Source organism: Microcaecilia unicolor, chromosome 11, assembly GCF_901765095.1.
Source record: "Microcaecilia unicolor chromosome 11, aMicUni1.1, whole genome shotgun sequence".
Taxonomy (NCBI): domain Eukaryota; kingdom Metazoa; phylum Chordata; class Amphibia; order Gymnophiona; family Siphonopidae; genus Microcaecilia; species Microcaecilia unicolor.
The window spans coordinates 101,910,265-101,932,135 of NC_044041.1; the positions used below are offsets into that span (position 1 = coordinate 101,910,265).

The 21,871-nt window shown below is 44.6% G+C and overlaps 1 protein-coding gene across 1 annotated transcript in view; it reads right to left on the reverse strand.

Moving 5' to 3' along the window:
* The window catches only part of MELK (maternal embryonic leucine zipper kinase), a 174,649-nt gene that overhangs the window by 91,323 nt on the left and 61,455 nt on the right, over positions 1-21,871 (reverse strand). Inside the window, 2 exon segments of the mRNA XM_030219609.1 lie at positions 2,111-2,209; positions 20,690-20,782. Coding sequence (XP_030075469.1) covers positions 2,111-2,209; positions 20,690-20,782 — 192 coding nt within the window.

Genomic DNA, 21,871 nt, shown 5'->3' on the forward strand with positions numbered 1-21,871 from the left:
ATTTTTATATGTAAAATTAAGTCTTGGCTTAAGGGCTTCTCTATTTACTGTTTTTGATTGTGAAAAGGCGTTGACATCCTTTAGCCCTGGCTCACATTTGACACACAAAGTAGGGCTGCACGTTAATTGTGAGCAACGCATTAATCATGATTTTTTTTAAAATTAATGATTAACTACCCGCCCAGTCTGGCATCTCTCCCCTCCCAGTTTACCTCGTTAGTTGTCTTGCAGTAAATCTTCACCATGCAGCAGTCAAAGTCCCGCACCCTTCTGATACAACTTCCTATTTTCAGAACAGGGAGCTGGGTCACAAGGAAAGGACCGGTGCAGGCCAAGGCTGCATTTCAATATGCTGACGGCCGCTGCAGGGTGAAGATTTACTCTAAGACAACTGATGGAGATAAACTGGGAGGGAAGAGCTGCCGCCAGCTGGGAGAGGAGACATATGAGAGAGAGAGGGATAAAGAGAGGGAACGAGATCAGCAAATGGAGGCACCCCACTGACTTCCTCGCTGCAGAGGCAGCACAAGAAGGGGAACACTTTGGCAGTAGATTTAAGGTACAATACCTAGTGCAGGGGGGGCGTGAAAAATTGTTCAGACATGAAGGGTGCCATGAACTGAAAAAGTTTGGGAACCACCGATATAAAGTAAAAATGAAGGCTGGTCTTTCTCCTCCTTGGAGAAACATATGTGGGGTGCCACAGGGATCTCCCCTTAGTCATCTTTGCTTTTTAAGGTCTTCTTACGATCATTAGGTCATCTATTAAAAAATAATAATCTTCTGCACTATCTACATAGATGAAATTTCAGTGATTCTATTTAATTTAGTATCTGACATAAATCATTCTATTCTTCAACACTGTATAACATTAGAAAAATGGATGATAGAACATTGAAAACACTAAACTTTCATGTTTCGACACTAAACTGGAGAGAAGTCCAATGAGTATTAGCGTTGGCCAGGTTATTTATGAATTTTCATCAACAATTAAGATTCTAGGTATCTTGGTTGACAGTTATCAATAGAAAGTCAGGTTTCTCCTCTGGTGAAAACATTTTTTTTTTATATATAAATGAGGAAGTTAAGATGTGTTGAACTACTTTGAAGTAGACCACAATTTTGGTTCGAGCACTTCTGATTTCACAATTGGATTACTATTAGTATTATTACTACTACATGCTCCAGCCCTCTCTCAATTAGGGACTGAAGAAATGATTGATACAAAAAGATGTTGCCCAATTATAAGGATTTTGCTCGTTATGAATTACACACTGCCACACTAGTGGATTACTGTAAAAAAGAAATTATTCCTAGAATTGCGAATGTCAAAAGCCCCAAAATTATTTGAGGATGAAAATTTTGTGAAACAGTGGAATAGTATATTAAATCAATGATCTCTGGACCTTATGTTATTACTGATTCAAAACACACAAATCAAGTTGGATCAAGAGAAGCCGAAATTGGACGGGCAGACTTGGCTTTTGTTTTGTAGCACAGCCATGAAAGACCTCAGAAAACTGAAAACAAAAGTGAACCAGGCACGAAAGTCCAGTTTTAAGTTGAGAGGAACTCGAGTTGTGAAGGGAGGGAGGAGGGCTACAAATGTCCGAATAGATGGAAGTAATATACTGAATACTGATAGGCAGTCTCACGCAAAGTGGGAACCCCTGTGCAGCACAAGCAAAAACACGTCTGAGCTGGAGGAGGGTTCCCGACATCTTGGCAATGTTAGAGGACATCACCATGAAGTGTGCCTGCATTTTTCATGCTTTTCTATGGAGAAAATGAGTTTAAGAAATCAAAACCCAAGTCTTCCACATGGAAGCATTAGGTTAACCTCATTCTTACTTGAGAATTATTCACACATTTATGATACAGTGAATTTACATTTAAATTGAGGCATCCTGAATGACCATGTCTACCCTATTTTATCTTTCAGAAGGTTGTACCTGTTCTTCACCAAAACATCATTTCTGACATATGAAGAAGGAACAGTAGAAAATTGCTTAGCCACTGAGAACAAGCCTTTCTATAATTATTTCGCTTCCACACATTTCATCATTCTAAAAGAAGTTTGTATAAACATTAAAGATGAGAACGTTCTTACCATTATTTTCTTGTAGAGCACCATGACATTATCATCATCAAAAGGTAGATAGCCACACAACAGTGCATACATTAGCACCCCCATGCTCCAAATATCTGCCTAAAAGAAGTGGCAATAATGCTTTGAGGAATAAACATTGTTTTATCATTTTTTAAAATTCTTTAGACTGCCTTTGACCAGATAATATACTTAATTCACAGAGACTAAATTTAATATACAAACTCTTGTTTAAAATATTCCATGTAAAAGAGTATTTTTAAACAAGTTGCTTATGGGAGAAAGGAATCCTGTGTCAAAGTTAACATTTGTATAATAAAAGATCAATTTTGAAACAGCCTGCAAGCCAATTTTCAAAACATTTGGAAGAATCCTGATCTTTCAATAAACACTACATTTGTTAATCTTTTTTTAAGTTATAATCTACCACCACACAAGATCTGCTTAACAATGATACTGCCATCTACCATGCATGATTTTTATTTTCTGGGGGGGGAAATCCCAGTGGATACATTTAGTCTTACTAAATTTCTTTTCTCAAGTCACATCAGACCAGTCTATACAAATGTATTATGCCAATCAGCAGATGGGGATGAACAAAACACATCTGTAAGCCCTGCCCTTATAGGGCATCATGCAGTCAGCATCTCTTCAGTTTGCTTTTTAATACTGAACAAAAAAGCCGTCATCCCACAATATGGCCAAAGGAGGTGGGGATAGCTACTCACCAGCAATCAAATGCAACTTCAGAAATATGGAAAATATGGAAGCATTCTGGACTGTCTGGTAGGTCTAAAGGAAGAGAAAATTATCTAGCAAGATCAAATTTTCTCCTTTCTTATCAAGTCAGTCTAGATGTAAGAGAGCAGTCTCAAATACTGGGGCAAGGACTCTCAATACATATCCTCAGCACATCTGCTCTGGGCATCCTTGCCAGAGAGGATGCTGCTTTCAACCTAAAATGTTTAGAGAACAAAACGGTGGACAAACTACGTAGCTGCCTTAAAGACACTGTGAACTTCTGCCTATTAACTTGACTGAATCCTGATCGAGTGAGCCTATAGCTCTTTGAGCACAACACACTGAGTGTATAGGCCAAGGCAGATCCCCCTGAGTCAAGTCAACGTGCTATGGTTGATTTAGACATGGTTCCATCCTTCCTTGATATTTCAAACAGGCCAGTCTGTACAACATCCAAAAAATCACTGGCTATCTCCAAGTACTATAATAGCACTCAATGTGCATCCAAGCCCTGGATCATTTCTCCAGACTTCCTTCTTAGCAGAAAAAGAAGACAACATCTAAACTCCTGTCTCGGTAAAATGTAGTAAAAGTCTCTATTGGAAATCCAACAAGCAAATAGCCACCAGGAACACTATCACTATCCTCAGTGAATGCACTTGAAAGTACCTAGTCTTAAGTGGCTCAACAGTAAGGGAGGGGGGGAAGGAGACACCAAGCACATGGAAGAGTAAATTAAAATTCTAGCCCAGAAAGAGCAATTAAAGTAGAAACAAAACATGCCTCATGCTTTTCAGAAAATATGGAATATTTCAGTGCAATGACACCCTTAATACACTCCCCCCCCGCCCCCCCCAAAACAGGCCAGTGCTGCTAGCTGCATCTTCCAGGTGCTTCACTGTCACATCTTTAAGATCCACCTGTAAGACCAAAAAAAGAAATGGAGAGCTTTCTCTCTCAATACACCAGGCTTCAAACACTTCCCATACTCCTGCAGGTATCAAAGAAGAGAAAACTTTCTTTTGTGCCTGAAGGAGAGTAGTAACGTGAGACAAGCAACCCTTGGGGCTCAGTCAAGACCTTCCAAAGACCAAACCGTAGGACAAAAAGTAAGATGGGTTGTCCAATTGTACCAGCTGTTGCCTGAAGTCCCTTTCTCCACAAGAGCCTCAGGTCTACTTTGAGCCTGACTAAATCTGCATCTCAGCCTCCTAGGCCAATCAGGGTTGGAAGAGGGATTTGACATTTAAGGCTCACATTTTGCATGTGGTTTGAACTTCTCTTGCATTGCTTAGGCTCACAGCCACCAAAAAAAGTCCTCTTCTACAAGTGGATGTTAACATTGGTTTGTGAATTTGTTATATCACACATTACTTACCATAATGGCCTTTAATGGTGGTCTTCCTAAGATGATTTAGAGCCAATACAGAATACTGTAGCCCACTTTTTTATACAAGGAGGTTGTGATCAGGTAACCCCATCACCGAAGGAGCAGTACTGGCTTCCAGCTAGCATTTTAGAAAATGTTGTGCTCGATTCGATTCATAAGGCAAACTATCAGGATCACCTCGTTTGAACCATCTTTTGAGCACCTATGTACCTTCTCAATCTTTATAGTGATCAAAGGAGGATTATTTGGCTTTGCCTATAAAATATAGGTTAGATTAGGTCTTGCGTAAAAAAAAAATTTTCTCCATGACCATTCCAGACACTCAAGTATATGCTCTCCTGCCAGCAGGTGGAGACTGAACTACTGAGTTATGACATCACTGCCTATAGCATTCTGTGCTACCTACAACAGCCACCTTCTTAAAGCAGGACATTAAATTCTCCATGAACTTTAGGGAAAACCCAACAGAGATAGCAGAAAATTAACATACCATACCTTAGAAGACTGAAGGCATTCTGAAGTACCTCATTTCTCTAACATATCTCATCAAACTGATACTGGATAGGTTCTGGACTGGTCTTGAGACTCAAAAGAAAATTAGCTGGTAAGACCTAAATTTCTCCTTCCTTATCTCGCCAGACCAGTCCAGATGCTTGCAATGTACCAAACCAAAAGATTATAAAATATTGTGTATGAGGAAGGAATCCTCATTATTTGTATATTAATTTGGTGACTGTTTTATACAAAGAAGGACCTGATGAAAAGAACCACGTGAGACACCCCTTGAAGCCCTCATACATATAGGGTGAGTGTTCTGGATGAATTCAGTATCTGAGGGTTCCTTCCTCGAACATATCTTTTGAGCTGGCAACTATATTGAGTTGGTCATCTATCCAATGTCTGGATAGTTTATTTTGTAAAATATCAAAAGCAGTTCCTGCCCTTGAAGAGTACTCTCTCCACTCACAAACAACATACACGTCCAAAAAACAGTATCCTGTATGGCCTACACATCTAAACAATAATGTCTTACAAAGTAATGCAACACCCCCTAAATGGCAGCTTTGCAAATCTCTTGAGACGGAATCAGCAGCTTGTTCTCAGCCTACAAGGATGCCTGACTACAAATCAAAGGAATCTTCAGAATAGAAACTGGCAGTCTAGCTTCCTGAAGTCACTAGCTCTTGATAAGTAACATTTGAGTGACATTCTGACATCCAACATCACCATCTGCAGACTGCCTAAGATTTAACATATTTATAAATGATCTAGAAATGGGAATAACTAGTGAGGTAATTAACTTTGCTGATGACACAAAAGTTATTCAAAGTTGTTAAATCTTAAGAGGACTGTAAAAAACTGCAAGACCTCACAAGATGGAGACTGGGCATTCAAATAGCAGATGACTTAATGTGAGCAAGTGCAATGTAATGCATGTGGGAAACAGGAATCCAAACCATAGTTAGATGATGCAAGGTTCCACACTAGGAATCACTGACCAGGAAAAGGATCTAGGTGTCATCAATGATATGTTGAAACCCTCTGCTCAATGTGCAGTTGCAGCTAAGAAAGCAAATAGAAGGAATTATTAGGAAAGGGAAAACAAAACTGAGAATGTTATAATGCCTTTGTATCACTCCATGGTGCAACCGCACCTAGAATACCGTGTGCAGGTCTGGTCACCGCATCTCATAAAAAAGACATAGTGGAACTAGAAAAGGTACAGAGCAGGGTGACAAATGAAAAAGGGGATGGAATGACTTCCCTATAAGGAAAGGCTAAAGTGGATAGGGCTCTTCAGCTTAGAGAAGAGATGGCTGAGGGGAAATATGATGGAGGTTTATAAAATACTGAGTGGAGTGGAATGGGTAGATGTAAATCGCTCACTTACTCCTTCCAAAAATAGGGGAGCATGCAAAGAAGCTAAGTAGTACATATAAAATGAGTCAGAGAAAATATTTCTTCACTCAACACGTAATTAAATTCTGGAACTCCTTGCCAGAAAATGTGGTAAAAGCAGTTAGCTTAGCAGGGTTTAAAAAAGGTGTTTTTTTTTGGGGGGGGGGGGGGGGGGGGAATTCAAGACGGCGACTAAGCAGAATGTGAGAGACGGACGCTCTCAAACTTTCTTGAAAAGTTACCTTTTTCTTATAAGATCATGCCGAAAAGGAAGGGTAAGCCAAAGGGACCACCCCTCCCGAAGCAGGTACCCTCCCTTACCTGGGCAGCCGTCAATATCCACCCCGATATCGGGCATTTCCGCTAACGGGGCAGGGAAGAGCCCCGTTCAGAGCAAGTTCTTGCTTAGCCCGCTGGGACCTCTGACCCCGCCGTCTCCGCAACCAGACGGAGCTGCTGTGCCAAATCCTGAAGGTGGAACGGACTCGAAGGGGTGGCGAACTCAGTCAGTGGAAGCGACACCCAAAAAAACACTTGGGACGGTGGTGGGAGTGCAACAACTACAAGAAATGATAGCTGGGGACGCCACGGCGGATTTGCCTCGAAATATTGATTTACAAGAAGAAATCTCTCTGTGCAATGGCGATTCAGCCGTTGGTTAGACCCCAAGAGGTGTCGCTGGAATCAATCCGGACTGCCTTGGAGTCTTTGCACAAGGTCTGTACTTCTTTTATATCAGTATCTTTGAATAATGCTACTCAAATAAGAACTTTAAAAGAAAAGGTGGAGGGTGTTTTGACGAAGCAGACTAACTTGGAAACAGAAATTGCTAAAATATCAGATCAACAGGCTCAAGTCTCTGGGGACCGTATATTATTACATCGAAAGTTAGAAAATTTAGAGAATATATCAAGAAATTTGAACTTACGCTTATTAAATTTCCCAAAATCTCAATTTGTTACTCCAAGAGACATGTTTGTAAAATTTTTGAAAGAGATATAAATATTCAGAGCAATCTCTTCCACCATTACAAAAAATATATTACCCGATTATGAAGCCAAACCAACAACAAAACGTCCCAATATCATAGGATAATTTAACTGAAACACTTGATTTAACGGATTTTTTGGAACAATCGAAGGATAATATTGAAACTAGAGCAACCTTGATTGTGTCATTTGTATTCTTACAAAATAAAGAAGCTTTAAGACTTTACTTCAAAAATATTCACCTGAGTTTAAAGGCAGTAAGGTCTCAATATTTTCGCACATTTCCAGATGGACGCAACAGAGAAGGAAAAAATTCCTGGATATGAAGCAAGATTCTTTGGACATTAAAGCCTATTTTCAACTGAGATTTCCCTGCAAGTGTTTGTTGACTTTGAAAGATAAGAGATATGTATTCTTTGAATCGGAACAATTACGTACATTTCTTAATATGCAAAGTGACAAGGGTCAAGTTCAGATATAAAGTGGTCTTTTATTAACAGGGGTAACCTCCTGCTTGTTTTCTTAAAGTAATTTTCATATTGTTTTGCCAACTTCCTTTGGTATATTGAGTATCTTGTATCTCTCCTGTATTTGTGGACTATTAAAACTAATAGTTCTGACTGTGCTTTTCTTTCTTTTCTTGAAAAATTGCCATATATTGGTGTCTCTTGTCAAAGATTGTATCTTTGAATAAAAATGAAAATTAATAAATATAAAAAAAAAAAAAAAAAGGGTTGGATAGTTTCATAAAAAGTCCATAAGCCATTAAGATGGACTTGGGAAAATCCACGGCATATTCTAGAATAAGCACCATAAAATGTTTTGCGATCTTGCCAGTTACTTGTGACCTGGATTAGACACTGTTGAAAACAGGATAATGTGCTTGATGGTCTGTCCCAGTATGGCAATGCTTACATTCTTATTGGCAAGGAAACAAGACTGAAATGGTATCTACCTTAGGAAGAAAAGAAAGCACCAGCCCCTGGAAACAGCTGGCAGACAGAACCTGCAACTGATTTCATTTTTGCTGAACAAAAAAGCCACAAGAAAAATCTGATATCAAATTAAGATCCCAGGAAGGAACCACCTGGTGTCTAGGTCTGAGCAATTTTATCCCCTTGAAGAACCCCAAGACATCCAGGTGAGCCCCCAAGGACCACCTATGCACCAAATCTAACTGCTTACTGTATCCTGACAGATAACAGTGCCAGACTGCTAATCGAAACATCACCACCTCATACAATGGAATAGCTGGCTCTAGTTTTCAAATATTCTCCACAGCTTTCTGAAGGGACCTCATATCCATGGCACTAAATCCAGGGTCATTACCATGGAACCTAATACCTGTAAGAGTCCCACGCCATCGGTCTGGGACTGCTGTGTAAGACCCCACCTTGAAGCTGAACTTTTTTTTTGTCTCAGTTGTCAGGCAGAAAAACTTTCCTCTGTTTCATGTTGAACTGTGCTCCTAGGTATTCCAGGGTCTGAACAGGCACTAACCTGCTCTTGGTTCAGTTGACTACCCAACCTAGCACTTGGAGAAAGTGACCCACTCACCTTGTGGCTCCTTGCTCTCTGCAATCGACTTTACCCAAATGAGTCTGACATGCAAGAAAGGGTGAACCAAGATTCCTTCCTTGTGCAAAGCTGCTGCAACCACTACCATCACCTTAGAAAAGGTTCTTGATGCTGCTGTCAGACAACTATAGGGCCCGGAATTGAAAATGCTGCCCCTGTACCGAAAATCTGAGAAGAAGTTGAAGCTCTTTCCCGATGAGATATTAAATAGGCATTCATGAGATCGGGGGGGGGGGGGGGGGGGGGGGGGTGAGAGACAACCAACCTTACCCTGCTGAATCACCACCAGCAACTGCAGTTTTTATTTTTTTTTTCATATAAAACAAGGAACTTGCAAGGCCTAATTCATCTCTTTGAGATCTAGATGGGACAAAACAAAAACAGTCTTTCTTGGGCAATAAAAGTAAAATATCTTCCTCTAAGGGAACTGGTACCACTGTCTGCAGGTTTAGGAGTCTGTAGAAGACGGCTCTTTATTGCTTCCACTTTGAATAGAGAATGGCAAGGCAACTTGAGAAACAGCTTGGACAAAACAGGCAATAGACTTTGTGAATGACTTCTAGAACCCACAGATCTCAGTGTAACTGGACTCACCTGTGGAAAGAAAAATTGGATTCTGCCCCCTACTGGGATAACCAGATGACAGGTCCTTAAGACCTGCCTATGAGCTGCTCTTGAAACTCCCATCCTGGTGTCTCAACAGCCTGTGTGGCCCCCACAAAAGGGCAAGCCACTACCCACAAAATGAGAACTCTGGAAAGCCTTCACTGTACCTGACCTATAAGTCCCTACACTGTGCCCGGGAGAGGACTCCTCTCCAGGATTAAACAAGCCCATGGTCATCCAAGAGCCTTGGTACTTTGGTATCCACCAGGCTCTTTACCATTTTCTCCGAACACACAAAAAAACAGTTTCCCCTTAAATGAAGCTTACTTAAGTCTAGCCTTGGATGCCACATCTACTAACCAATTTCTGAGCCAAAAACTTCCTCACAGCCAATAGCAATGTATGGATCAAGTCATAGGATGTCAGCCAAAAAATAAAGACAGAACCCACATCTAACTAATCCAAGATTGGAATCTCAGCCGAATCCTTGCAGTCTAAGGTATGCAGTGCTGCTTCTCCAGGACGAGAATGTGGTTTGGGAGAGAAGATAGGTAGTACAATGGACTAGTTAAGATGGAACTAAAAAACCAACTTCGGAAGGAGTTTGTGGTGGGTTCTGAATACAACCCTGTCGGGGTAGAACCTGGTTTAAGGTGGATCTGCCACAAGGGCTTGAAGCTCACCAACTCTTCTGGCAGAGCAGCTATTAACAGTACTTTATACATAAGGAACTTCAAGAGAAAAGGAAAAAAAAGTGTTTTAAACAGAGGTTTCATAAGAGCAGCGAGGACGACAGTGAGATCCCACACCACCGGAGCTGGTTTGATAGGAGATCTGGTGAGAAATAAACCCTTCATGAATCTAACTATCAAGGGATGAACTGAAACTGGCTTATCAATTTTAGTATTAAAAGCGCTCCAAGTTAGTTTTGAGTCCAGAATTTGAAAGATGGAGGAGGTACTCCACAAGGATAGGTACAGAACACATAGTAGGGGGAAAGGGAAAGGGACTTATATACTACTACTAAACATTTCTAAAGCGCTACTAGGGTTACGCAGTGCTGTACAGTTTAACAGAGAAGGACAGTTCCTGCTCAAGGAGCTTACAATCTATAGGGCAAGTGTACAGTCAGTCAAATAGGGCAGTCTAGATTTCCTGAATAGAGGCATAAGGGTTAGGTGCCGAAGGCAACATTGAAGAGGTGGGCTTTGAGCAAAGATTTGAAGATGGGCAGGGAGGGGGCTTGGCGAATGGGCTGAGGAAGTTTATTCCGCCTTTCTGTGGTTTACATATTATATACAGGTACTTATTTGTACCTGGGACAATGGAGGGTTAAGTGACTTGCCCAGAGTCACAAGGGGCTGCAGTGGGAATCAAACCCAGTTCCCCAGGATCAGAGTCCACTGCACTAACCACTAGGCTACTCCTAGCTGAACACCAGAGAATTGTTTCCATTTTATATGGTAATATTTTCTTGTGGAAGGTTTTCTGGAGGCACAATTACAGAGACTTCGTAAGGAAGGTTCAATGAACGCAGATCTGTCTCGTGAGATACCAAGCCGTCAGGGCCAGCAAGCAAGAGTCTATATGAAAAAGGGATCACTTGTTCTGTGTTATTAAGGTTGGAAAAGGATCCAAATTGAATGGTTCCCTGGACAACAACTCTAGAAGAGGGAACCAGATTTGTTCTGAGACGTAAGCAGGACTATCGCTGGGGTTTCCCACTGCTGGAATATTTGACGAGTGACAGAGGTGAGAGACCATTCATGAGGTTGAAGGATTCTGCTGAGTATGTCTGCTACGGTGTTCTGTTTTCCAGCTAGACAAACAGCTCTTAAAGATTTTTCAAGAAGCCACCCAAACCTAGATTTGGATTGCTTGGAGATAGAGGAGGTAAGATCTGGTTCCTCTCTGTTTACTCAGGTATTACATCGCTACTTAACCGTCTCTGCGAAATACTATAACCTGATTGAGAATACAATTTTGGAAGGTTTTTGAGAGCATTCCAAACAGCTCTCAATTCTAGAAGATTGATATGTTGATGCTGCTCTCATGGAGACCAACAGTCCGGTGTATAGAGACTGTCTAGGTGAGTTCCCAACCAGTCATGAAAGCATCTGTGGTGAGAACCTTGTGATGTGGAGGGGATTGGAACACAAGGCCTCAGGTCAGATTGTTGGACACCATCCACCACTGTAGAGTGTGAAGCTGTGGAATTATTTGGATTTGAGCTGATAGTAATCCAGTGGCTTGGAACCATTGAGAGAAGAGTGTCCACTGAGGAATTTGAAAGTGAAGTCAAGCTAATAATGTTACATGGACTGTTGAAGCCCTGTGATCTAGGATGTGGCGCATTTGATGAGCAGATATACGAGTCGACTGGGATACTTCAATAGCGAGATATTGTATATGGTTTGCCCTCGGTTAATGAAGGAATGCAGAACCTCGAGTTGTGTTGAGGAGTGCCCCTATGAAATCTCAAGTCTGTACCTGCTGAATAAGTGATTTGGGGTAGTTGATGACCAATCAGAGGAGTTCTAGGAGTCATAACGTAGACTGAAGAACTGGCGGACTCCTGCCAGGCTACTTTGATTAGACAATTGTCCAGGTTTTGGTAGACGTGGTTGCCCCACCTGCGAGGCACTGAACATAAAAACATAAAAGTAGCCATAGTGGATCAGTCCATCTAGCCCAGTATCCTGTTTAAACAGTTGCCAAGCCAGGTCACAAGTACCTGGCAGAAACCCAATTAGCAGCAACATTCCATGCTACCAATCCCAGGGCAAGCAGTTGCTTCCCCATGTCTGTCTCAATAGCAAACTATGGACTTTTCCTCCAGAAATGTACAAACCTTTTTTAAACCCAGATACACTAACCGCTGTTACTACACCCTCCAGCAGAGAGTTCCAGAGCTTAACTATTCATTGAGTGAAAAAATACTTACTCCTATTTTTTTTTTTTTTTGTAAAGTATTTCCATGTAACTTCTGTGAGTGTCCCCTAGTCTTTGTACTTTTGGAACGAATAAAATAAAAAATAAATAGATTTACTTCTACTCATTCTACACCACTCAGGATTTTGTAGACCTCAATCATATTTCTTAGCATCCTGTTTGCTTTTTTGGCCACTGCCACACACTGAACAAAAGATTTCAGCGTATTATCTACAACACTTAGATCTTTTTCTTGAGTGCTGACCCCCAAGGTGGACCATAGCATCAGGGAACTATGATTTGGATTATTCTTTCCAATGTGCATCATCTTGCATTTGTCCACATTAAGGTCTTCCTGCAATATTTCACAGTCCAAATGTGTTTTAACAACCTTGAATTGTTATTTGCAAATTTGATCACCTCACTCGTCATTCTGATTTCCATATCATTTATAAATGTTAAATTGCACTGTTCCCAGTACAGATCCCTTGGCACTCCACTGTTCACCCTCCTCCATTGAGAGAAAATGACCATTTAAGCCTACCCTCTGTTTTCAGCCCAATAACCAATTCCTAATCCACACCAGAACCTTGCCTCCTATCCCATGACTAATTTTCTCAGAAGTCTAGTGAGGAACTTTATCAAAAGCTTTCTGAAATTCTAGATACACTACATCAACCCCTGATCACATTTATCCACGTTTATTCACGCCATCAAAGAAATGAAGCAAATTGGTGAGGCAAGACTTCCCTTGGCTGAACTCATGCTGACTCTGTCCCATTAAACCATGTTTGTCTATGTGTTCTGTAAATTTTATTCTTTTGCCTGGTACAGACATCAGGTTTACCGGTCTGTAATTTCCCGGATCACCCCTAGAACTCTTTAAAAATCGACATTACATTGATCACCCTCCAATCTTCAGGTACTCCAGACAATTTTAATGACAGGTTACATATTACTAACAGCAGATCAGCAATTTCATGCTTGAATTAAGTACCACTGCAACTACTACTAGTCACTTAGTGAAGACTCGAGGAGTTGAGGCCAAGTCAAACGGTAAGAACTTGTACTGATAGTTTAGAGCTCCACAGCAACATTTTCTGTGTGCAGGGAGAATAGACATATGGGTATATGCTTCCTTGAGGTCTAGAGAGCAAAGCTAATTGTTCAGTTGTATCATGTGAAGCAGTGATCCCAGGGATACCATGCAAACCTTTTCTTTAAAGAGAAACTTGTTCTGGTCTCAGATTGAGAATCATATGTTCTCCTGTCTTTTTGGGATTGAGAAAATATCTGAAGTAGAACCCTTGACCCCTGTCCAGCGGAAGAACTGATTCTATTGCATTATGCCTGAGGAGAGCAGAGAGCCTCTTTCCAAGTAAACTCATTTGGAGGGAGGGAGGTGAAACGAGATTCTCTTGGTGGAAGATCAAGGGTAGACCTCCCTACGAAAGGAGGGTAGACAGAGCTGCTGATTCACATGGAAGCGAGGACCAATCCTGGGCAGGAAGGAAGGCACTGTGCGAATAGACACTCCTGCCTCAGAGAACTGCAGAAAGGGCTCTCGACATGATAGCGCCTGGAGCTCGGAAACTCTTCTGGCTGAAGTGATAGCCACCAAAAGACTGCTTTCAACGTCAATGCTTTCAGAGATGCCCTCGACAAGGGTTCACAAGGCGGCTTCTGCAAGGCTCTTAGCACCAGATTGAGATTCCACGCAGGTACCACTGCGTGCAGAGGAGGGCACAGGTGAATAACTCTCTTGAGAAAGCGCACCACATCTGGCTGCAATGCCAGGGAAACACCCTTCAGGTGACCCCTGAAGCAAGCAAGAGCCGCTACCTGGACCTTAAGGGAACTGAGCGACAGGCCTTTTTCCAGACCTTCTTGCGGGAACGCCAACACTGATGAAATTGGCACAGTGAAGGGAGAAAGTGAGCCTGCCTCACACCACGATGCAAAGGTACGCCAAACCCTGGCGTAATCAGCAGAAGTAGAGCGCTTCCTCGCTCTCAGCATAGTGGCGATGACCTTGTCTGAGAAGCTCTGCTTGCTCCGATGCTGTCGCTCAATAGCCAGGCCGCAAGACCAAAGGGGGAGGGATCCTCCATCACCACAGGACACTGATGCAACAGGCCCCACTCCGCTGGCAACTGCAGATGTCCATCCACTGAGAGCCTGATCAAGTCCGCATACCAGGGACATCTGGGCCAATCCGGACTCACCAGGATTATCCGGCCCGCATGCTTTGCCACCCGGCCTAGCACCCTGCCCAACATGGGCCAAGGCGGGAACACAAAGAGGAGCTCCTGTGTCGGCCACTGTGGGAGAAGAGCATCTACTCCCAGAGATCGAGGGTCCCATCCTCTGCTGAAAAAGCGCGGCACTTGGCAATTGGCTGAAGACGCCATCAGATCCAGGCTCGGCTGGCCCCAGCGCTTCGTGATGTCCAAGAACGCCTGAGCAATATTCATGACTCCCTCAATGTGGGCCGCCGACAGCTGTTCCAGGTTTGCTTCCGTCCAAAGGCATAGCTTCATGGCCTCCTTGGCTAGAGGGGCGCTCCTGGTACCTCCCCGGCGATTGATATAGGCCACAGCCGTGGCATTGTCCGACAGAACCCGTACTGGCTTCAGCGCCAGGCCTGGGAGAAACTCCAAAGGTGCCAACCGAATGGCTCTGAGTTCCGGGAGGTTGACAGACCATTCTGCCTCTGCAGGGGACCAGAGCCCCTGCGCTGTCCTTCCCAAGCAGTGGGCTCCCCAGCCCGTCAAAGAGGCGTCCGCCGTGACAAAAAAAAACCACTCCGGGGTCACAAGAGGCATTCCTGCGGACGGCTTGTCTGGCCTCAGCCACCAGCTCAGCGCCTTGCGCACCGCTGGATCCAAGGGAAGGCGCACAGCGTAATCCTCCGAAGCTGGAGTCCATCGCTGCAGCAGAGAGAGCTTTATAGGTCTCATATGGGCCCTGACCCAGGGCACTACTTCCATCGTGGTCGTCAAAGAGCCCAACAGCTGCCCATAGTCCCGAGCCCGAAGAGAAGAGGCTGCTAGGAACTTGTCCACCTGAGCCTGAAGCTTGACAATCTGATTGTCTGGCAGGAACACTCTGCCCACTTGGGGGTCGAATCGAACTCCCAGATACTCCAGGGACTGAGTCGGGCGCAGCTGGCTTTTCTCCCAGTTGATGATCCACCTCAGGGAGCTCAAAAGAGCAATCACCCGGTCTGAATCTCTGCCGCACTCTGCATAAGAGGGGGCTCGGATCAATCAGTCGTCCAGATAAGGATGGACTTGTACTCCTTTCTTGCGTAGGAAGGCCGCGATGACCACCATAACTTGGAGATGGTCCGCAGAGCAGTAGCCAACCCGAAAGGGAGGGCTCTGAACTGGGAGTGTCCTCAGAACTGCAAAACGCGGAAAGCGTTGATGAGGAGGCCAGATGGGAATATGCAAGTAAGCTTCCTTGATGTCCAAGGATGCCAGGAACTCCCCTGCCTGCACTGCCGCTATAACAGAGCGGAGAGTCTCCATCCGGAAGTGCCGAACTTCCAAGGCCCGATTGACCCCCTTTGAGGTCGAGGGTAGGCCGGACAAAACCTCCTTTCTTTGGTACCACAAAGTAAATGGAGTAACGTCCCTTGCCAGGGTGATCTTCTGGCACCGGAACGACCGCACCCAGGCGGATCAGATTGTCCAAAGTCTGCTGCACTGCCACAGCTTGACCGGAGACTTGCAGGGAGTGCGCACAAACCCGATTCTTAAGGGTCGGCAGAACTCTAGCTTGTAGCCGTCTCTGATGACTTCCAGCACTCAAGCGTCTGAAGTTACCCTGGTCCACTCGCCCAGAAACGAGGATAGGCGTCCTCCAATCTGCTCTGGGCCATTGGGTACGAGACCCTGGGGGAGGACCGGAGGAGGCACCTCCGGGACGGCGGTCTCTGCGAAAGGAATGCTGCTTGGGGGAGAAATTCCTTTGATGGAAGAGGGGGCAGAGGAGCTCGACTCGCCCGGGCAATACCGACGGGCTTCCTGAAACCGTCCTTTGGAGGAACCGGGGTGAGCACCATTGGCCCGAGCCCTGACCTCCGGTAACCTCTTGCCCTTAGACGTGCCGAGATCGGTCACAATCTTGTCCAGCTTGACTCCAAAGAGAAGCTTGCCTTTAAAAGGCAACTTAGCCAGGCGAGACTTAGATACGTGGTCAGCAGACCAATGCTTCAGCCAAAGCCACCGCCGTGCAGACTATCTGAGCCATACCTTTAGCCGAGGCTCTCAAGACATCATACAGCCAGCCTGCCAAGTAGGCCAAGCCCGATTCCAGGGCTGGCCAATCAGCCCTCAAGGAAGGATCCGAGGGGGAAGCCCGCTGCGCGTCAGGCAAGCCCTGGCCACATCGGAGCCACAAATTGAGGCCTGTAAACTTAAAGCAGCCGCCTCGAAGGACAACTTTAAAGCCGCCTCCAAACTCCTGTCTTGGGTGTCCTTTAGGGCCGTGCCACCTTCCACTGGCAATGCCGTTTTCTTAGTCACCGCAGTGATTAAAGAATCCACGGTAGGCCCAAGAAAGGCCTCCCGTTCACCTTCAGGCAGAGGATAGAGGCGGAACATAGCCCTAGCCACTTTAAGGCTCGCTTCTGGGAAATCCCATTGAGCCGAAATCAAGGTGTGCATTCATGCACGTGGAAGGTTCTAGGCGGGCGCTTAGTCCCCCGCGTAATGGCAGAGCCAACAGAGGCTGAGGGAGAGACGTCCTCTGGAGAGGAACTCTTCAAAGTGCTCATGGCCTGCACTAACAGGTTGGGCAAATCCTCTGAGCGAAAGATCCGTGCTACAGAGGGTTCATCCGCTCCATCCGAGCGGGAATCCGTCTCCTCCAAGGAATCCCTAAAGGACTGTTGGGAGAACTCAGATACGCTGCCCTCATCTACATCAGAGGAGACCGAGTCCTCTAGGGCCTGGAAGTCCACCCGAGGGCGTTTGCTTCCGGAGGCCTCAGCCCCTTGATCAGAGGGGGGAGCCGGGGAAGCGATTATCATAAGAAAAGCCTGATGCAGCAGCAAAAAGAACTCAGGGGAGAAACCCCCTAGACTGTGCACTTCTGCCGCCTGGGCCACGGCCCTAGACGCACCCTCAACCGGCGCTCGCAAGAGCGGGGGAGAAACATGCTGCGCATCCAAAATGGCGTCCGGCGCGACACTCCGAGAAGGAGCCGCGTGGGAAGAACGGCGCTTAACTTTTGCCGCTTTCTTGCCGTCGCCCGAATCAAGGGCGACCATATCATTAACGTCTCCCAGCTCGAGGGCGGCCCAAGAAGAAGCCGTCCGAGCAGAGTGGTCGGCCAACATGGAGTGGGCAAGCAGCGGGGGATGGGCGCTTATGGCGGGAAAAACCGCCGCACCGGAGAAAGAACCGGGACACTGACCGGACTCCAAACTGATGCCCAACAAAGGCGATTTAGGCTTTGAAAACCCCCGCACACACGCGGTCCGGGGAGCGAATCTTTGCGCCCTCGCCCTCCGACGCCATAAGCCACGTGGAGACCGAACATGGAACCCCCTGCCCACTATAAAAAGGTAAAATTACCTGCTTCTCGCTCCGAGCTATAACGAGCTGGTGTCCCAGTGAGCAGGTGCAATAAATGCTGATATAAACGTTGAAATAAACGCCCTTAAAGGACGTCAACATTTTTTTATTTTTTTTTTTAAACGGAGCCAGCGGGAGGGGGGAGAAAAGGAGTGACCTGGCACCACCAGGTTTGCACTTGCTCAAGAAGAGCCCTCAACCCCAGGTACTCAACAAAACCTAAAGATTAGGCTTAGAGACCTAGCCAGAGCTGCTGCTTTGTGTGACCACCACCTGCTGAGATAGAGAACATACTGAGGAGTTTCTGGCAGCACATGACCACATATAGGGAGGCAAAAGGATTGCTCTCTATCTCCACCTGCTGGTAGATGGACACAACCCACCAGTCTATGGATTGATCAGCATGATGATATGGAATAGACCAATTCTAATCTTGTCCTGATGAAATATGGGTGCACTATGATGTCCTCTTTGTGAAGCACTGTGGTCATGACCACCATTATTGTTTGGTAATGCTCAAGGAATGTGACCAGATTGAAAGGCAACACCCGGAACTGATAATTGCCCCAGCATGGAGAACCTCAAAGTATCTCCTGTGTTCTAACTTGAGAAGTTGAAGGTAAGCTTCATTGAGGTCCAAAGATACTAAAAATTCTCCCTGCTACACCAGAGTCAACAGGTGGAGAACTTAAGCTGAGAATACAAATTCACATTCTGTAAGCTGAGAAAAGTAGTCCAAATATCTACCTTTATCCCACTCATCCTTTGGCATGGGAATCACTGCTCAAGTTTAACAGCCTTCCCCCCTTGCTCCCCCACAACTGTTCTCTCAGCTGGAGCCAGACAAGGAGAAAAAGATACTGGCGATATGGTGAGAACTCTCAAAACATTAAAAAAAAAAAAACCTTACACCATGCCAAACCACTTGTTCAACATTACCTGATTTGCTTCTCAAAAAAATGATTTGCTTCCTATCTGCCCAATCGAGGATACTCAGCCCATTTTGGACACCTCTAGAGATTCCTACACAAGAGGACCGTCTTCCACGAAAACTGGTACACTGGGAAGATATTCTTATTATCTGGGTGATACAGGTGCACTTCCCAGGCTTCTGTCTTCTGCCAGCTTGACTGGGCCCATCTTAAGGTGACCTTTGCAGCTTAAGATTCCCATAAATCCTTGGCTATATTTTAATTCTTCCAATCTTTCCCAAAAAAGTGGTTTTCCCTAAAAGGGGAGTTTACTAAGGAGAGTGAGGCCACACCCATCACCAAATCACAAGCCACAATAACTGCCCGGCCACTGCCTCCATTCCTCTGGCAAATGTCTGAACAAGATTGTGCAAGGCAGTTCACCTTGGGCAATTCCACCCTCTAAGTGCCAAGGGGTATAGGTTATTGATAGCTCTGCACCCTCAGACCATTCTCCAGAGAATTCCATTGCTGGTATTAGGCTTCTAAAAGTTAGATGAAATGGTAATGACAGTAGGCCTATGTAGGCCCTCTAGAAATAGCATCTCCAGAGGCCTCTGCTTCCTTCCCTGGCTCCTTTGACATACTTAGTGCCTCTAATGTCTGGGCTAGCGTAGAGTGCGATTCTTCCCTCCAGAAAAGCAACCCTAACTTGCACAATTAAAAAGGCCATCCTCCTCCAAGGGCTCTCAGAGGCACCCCCCACCCCAACCCTCAAAGCTAGAAAAACTCCACCAATCAGATTGTCCAGCTGTCATGACTCTCCAAATGTGTCCACAAAGCTACAACCACTTTCATCAAAACCAGAGATGAATTCGCTAGGTCCAAACCAAAAAGAATACCAGTTAGCCCAATACAAAAGCCATGTGTAACAACTGGAATACTCGAGAGAGAAAAAAAAACTTCCCATTCAAGGGCCCCAGTCCTCTCCTGTGCCAAGGAACCCTTGCAGAGACCAAGGAACCTACTTCACCCCCCCTCCCCCCAGAGTAAACACAAGTGGTACAGAGAAGCTAGAGCCCTTGAGAGAAACTGCCATTTTTAGACCTGTCATTCCCTCTCTGCCCCAGGACTCCAACAGCTGCGATGAGAAAATTCTCTGGCTCCTCAACAGGCCTTAAATTACTCTTATCACAGGACAAACCCCTTCCCACTGAAGCAGCTTTCCGGGCACTGCACTGCTAGGTATAGTTTCAGCAGCTGCTGCAGCAGGTATAGCCATCACTTTCTGATGGTGCTACCATTTCAAAAATGTGCCAGCTTCCTCTGCTGCTGATCACTGCTGCCAAATGATGTCTACAACCTGCTCCCAATGCAAGTCACTCAACCCCCCCCCCCCCCCCCCCCCGATTTTGCTGCTTCCCATGGCACTGAATTCTAGGCTCCCTCAATCACTGTAAACAGCCCATAACTGACCACCACTGCATGTACATGCTGCTCACTGCAAATTGCTTAGTGCAACTCTCCCCTGATGCTTTTACCTCCTGCTCCTCTCACCTGTCTTTTTTTAATTTGAAAGTTGGGATAGCAGGAGAAGAGGAAGATGAACTGTCAGAAAAGCTTTCTGAGCAACAAAGGGAGGCCAGGAGTGAAATGGATAAGACTTCAAGACATCTCACCAGAGGTTCACTGATAGAAGGAAACAGCCCAAGTACCCAGCTCAGCCCAATTTAATGCTAGACAGGCCATCTGCCTACCATCTGCAGCAAAACTGAAGAAAAGCTGGTTGCACAAAATGGCCAGGACTCAAGCGTTTTATTCTCTCTGCCAGTAAAGGAGTATAACCAATTCATCTGGGTTTGTTTTGTGGATAAATTACCATTTTCATCATGCATGAAGAGATACATCAGATATAACTTGAATCATATTTGTTATGTAAAAGCAAAATATACCTCTGACCCAATATAAGCTTTGCCTTGGATCAACTCAGGTGCTGCATATGCTGGGCTTCCACAACATGTCATTAAATGGTAATCCAAGCCACCCTGAACAAAGAAAATTCAAATATTAGAATTCCAATTAGATCAATCTACTTTCAAAAGCAAAAATCAAATCATTCAACAAGCTAACAAGTTTGGATCATCATATACGTTTCCAGATAATGAAAAATATGACTAAAGATTTTAAGAGTTAACTTCCATTCAAAAATAAATGGTACCCGGGCTACTTGCACCAGATACAAAAATCAGTGGTATATGAATTCTGACAAGAAATCCCTGGGTATTATTAGACAACAACAGCCCTACCCTTTTGTGGCACAATGGATTTTAACCTTACTATTTAACTGACTGATTAAAATCATGAAAAAATTGCCCTCCGAGCATTTAAATCATATGTATGAATATCAAGAAGTTAGATCTTACCTGCTAAATTTTCTTTCCTTTAGTCCTTGACATGTAGATATATGCACCCTTACCACCAGCTACAGACTGAGAATCACTAGCAGCAAGTATTTCCTTAAAGTATGATGACATCACCTAACAAACTTGAAAATACCATTTCTAACTAGAGATGACATTGCAACAGATGATTTACAGAACATTTACAGCTTGCTGTAGACTTCAGAATGCAGAGACAAAAAAAAAAACTCCACCTTCCACTCACAAACACCAACACCTCAAGCACAAACATTGACAACACCTGAACTGGGTAGGTTCTGAACTTGCCTGAAGGGACAAAGAAAATTAGTAGGTAAGAAAGATTTAATTTCTCCTTCCTTAGCATCCCTCAAGACTAGACACACAGGAAATACCAAAGCAGTAACCTTGAAGGGTGGGACACAAACCAGTGGTCAATCTGATCCCAAAAGTATCTAACTGAGCTTGCACGTCCAATAGTGCTACACTAAACCCAAATCTCCAGAGGATGAATAAGACTATACTATGCCCAAGAGGCAGCCAACCCCCTAGTGCAATGCAACTTCAACACCGTGGATACATTCTATCCCTTAAGAATATATAATGATGCAATGGCCTCCTTAATCCAGTGAGCCACCATCACCTTTGAAGCTGTTTCTCCATTCTCATGGTCCCCAAACACCACAAACAAGCAGTTCATCTGGCAAAAGCCGTCAG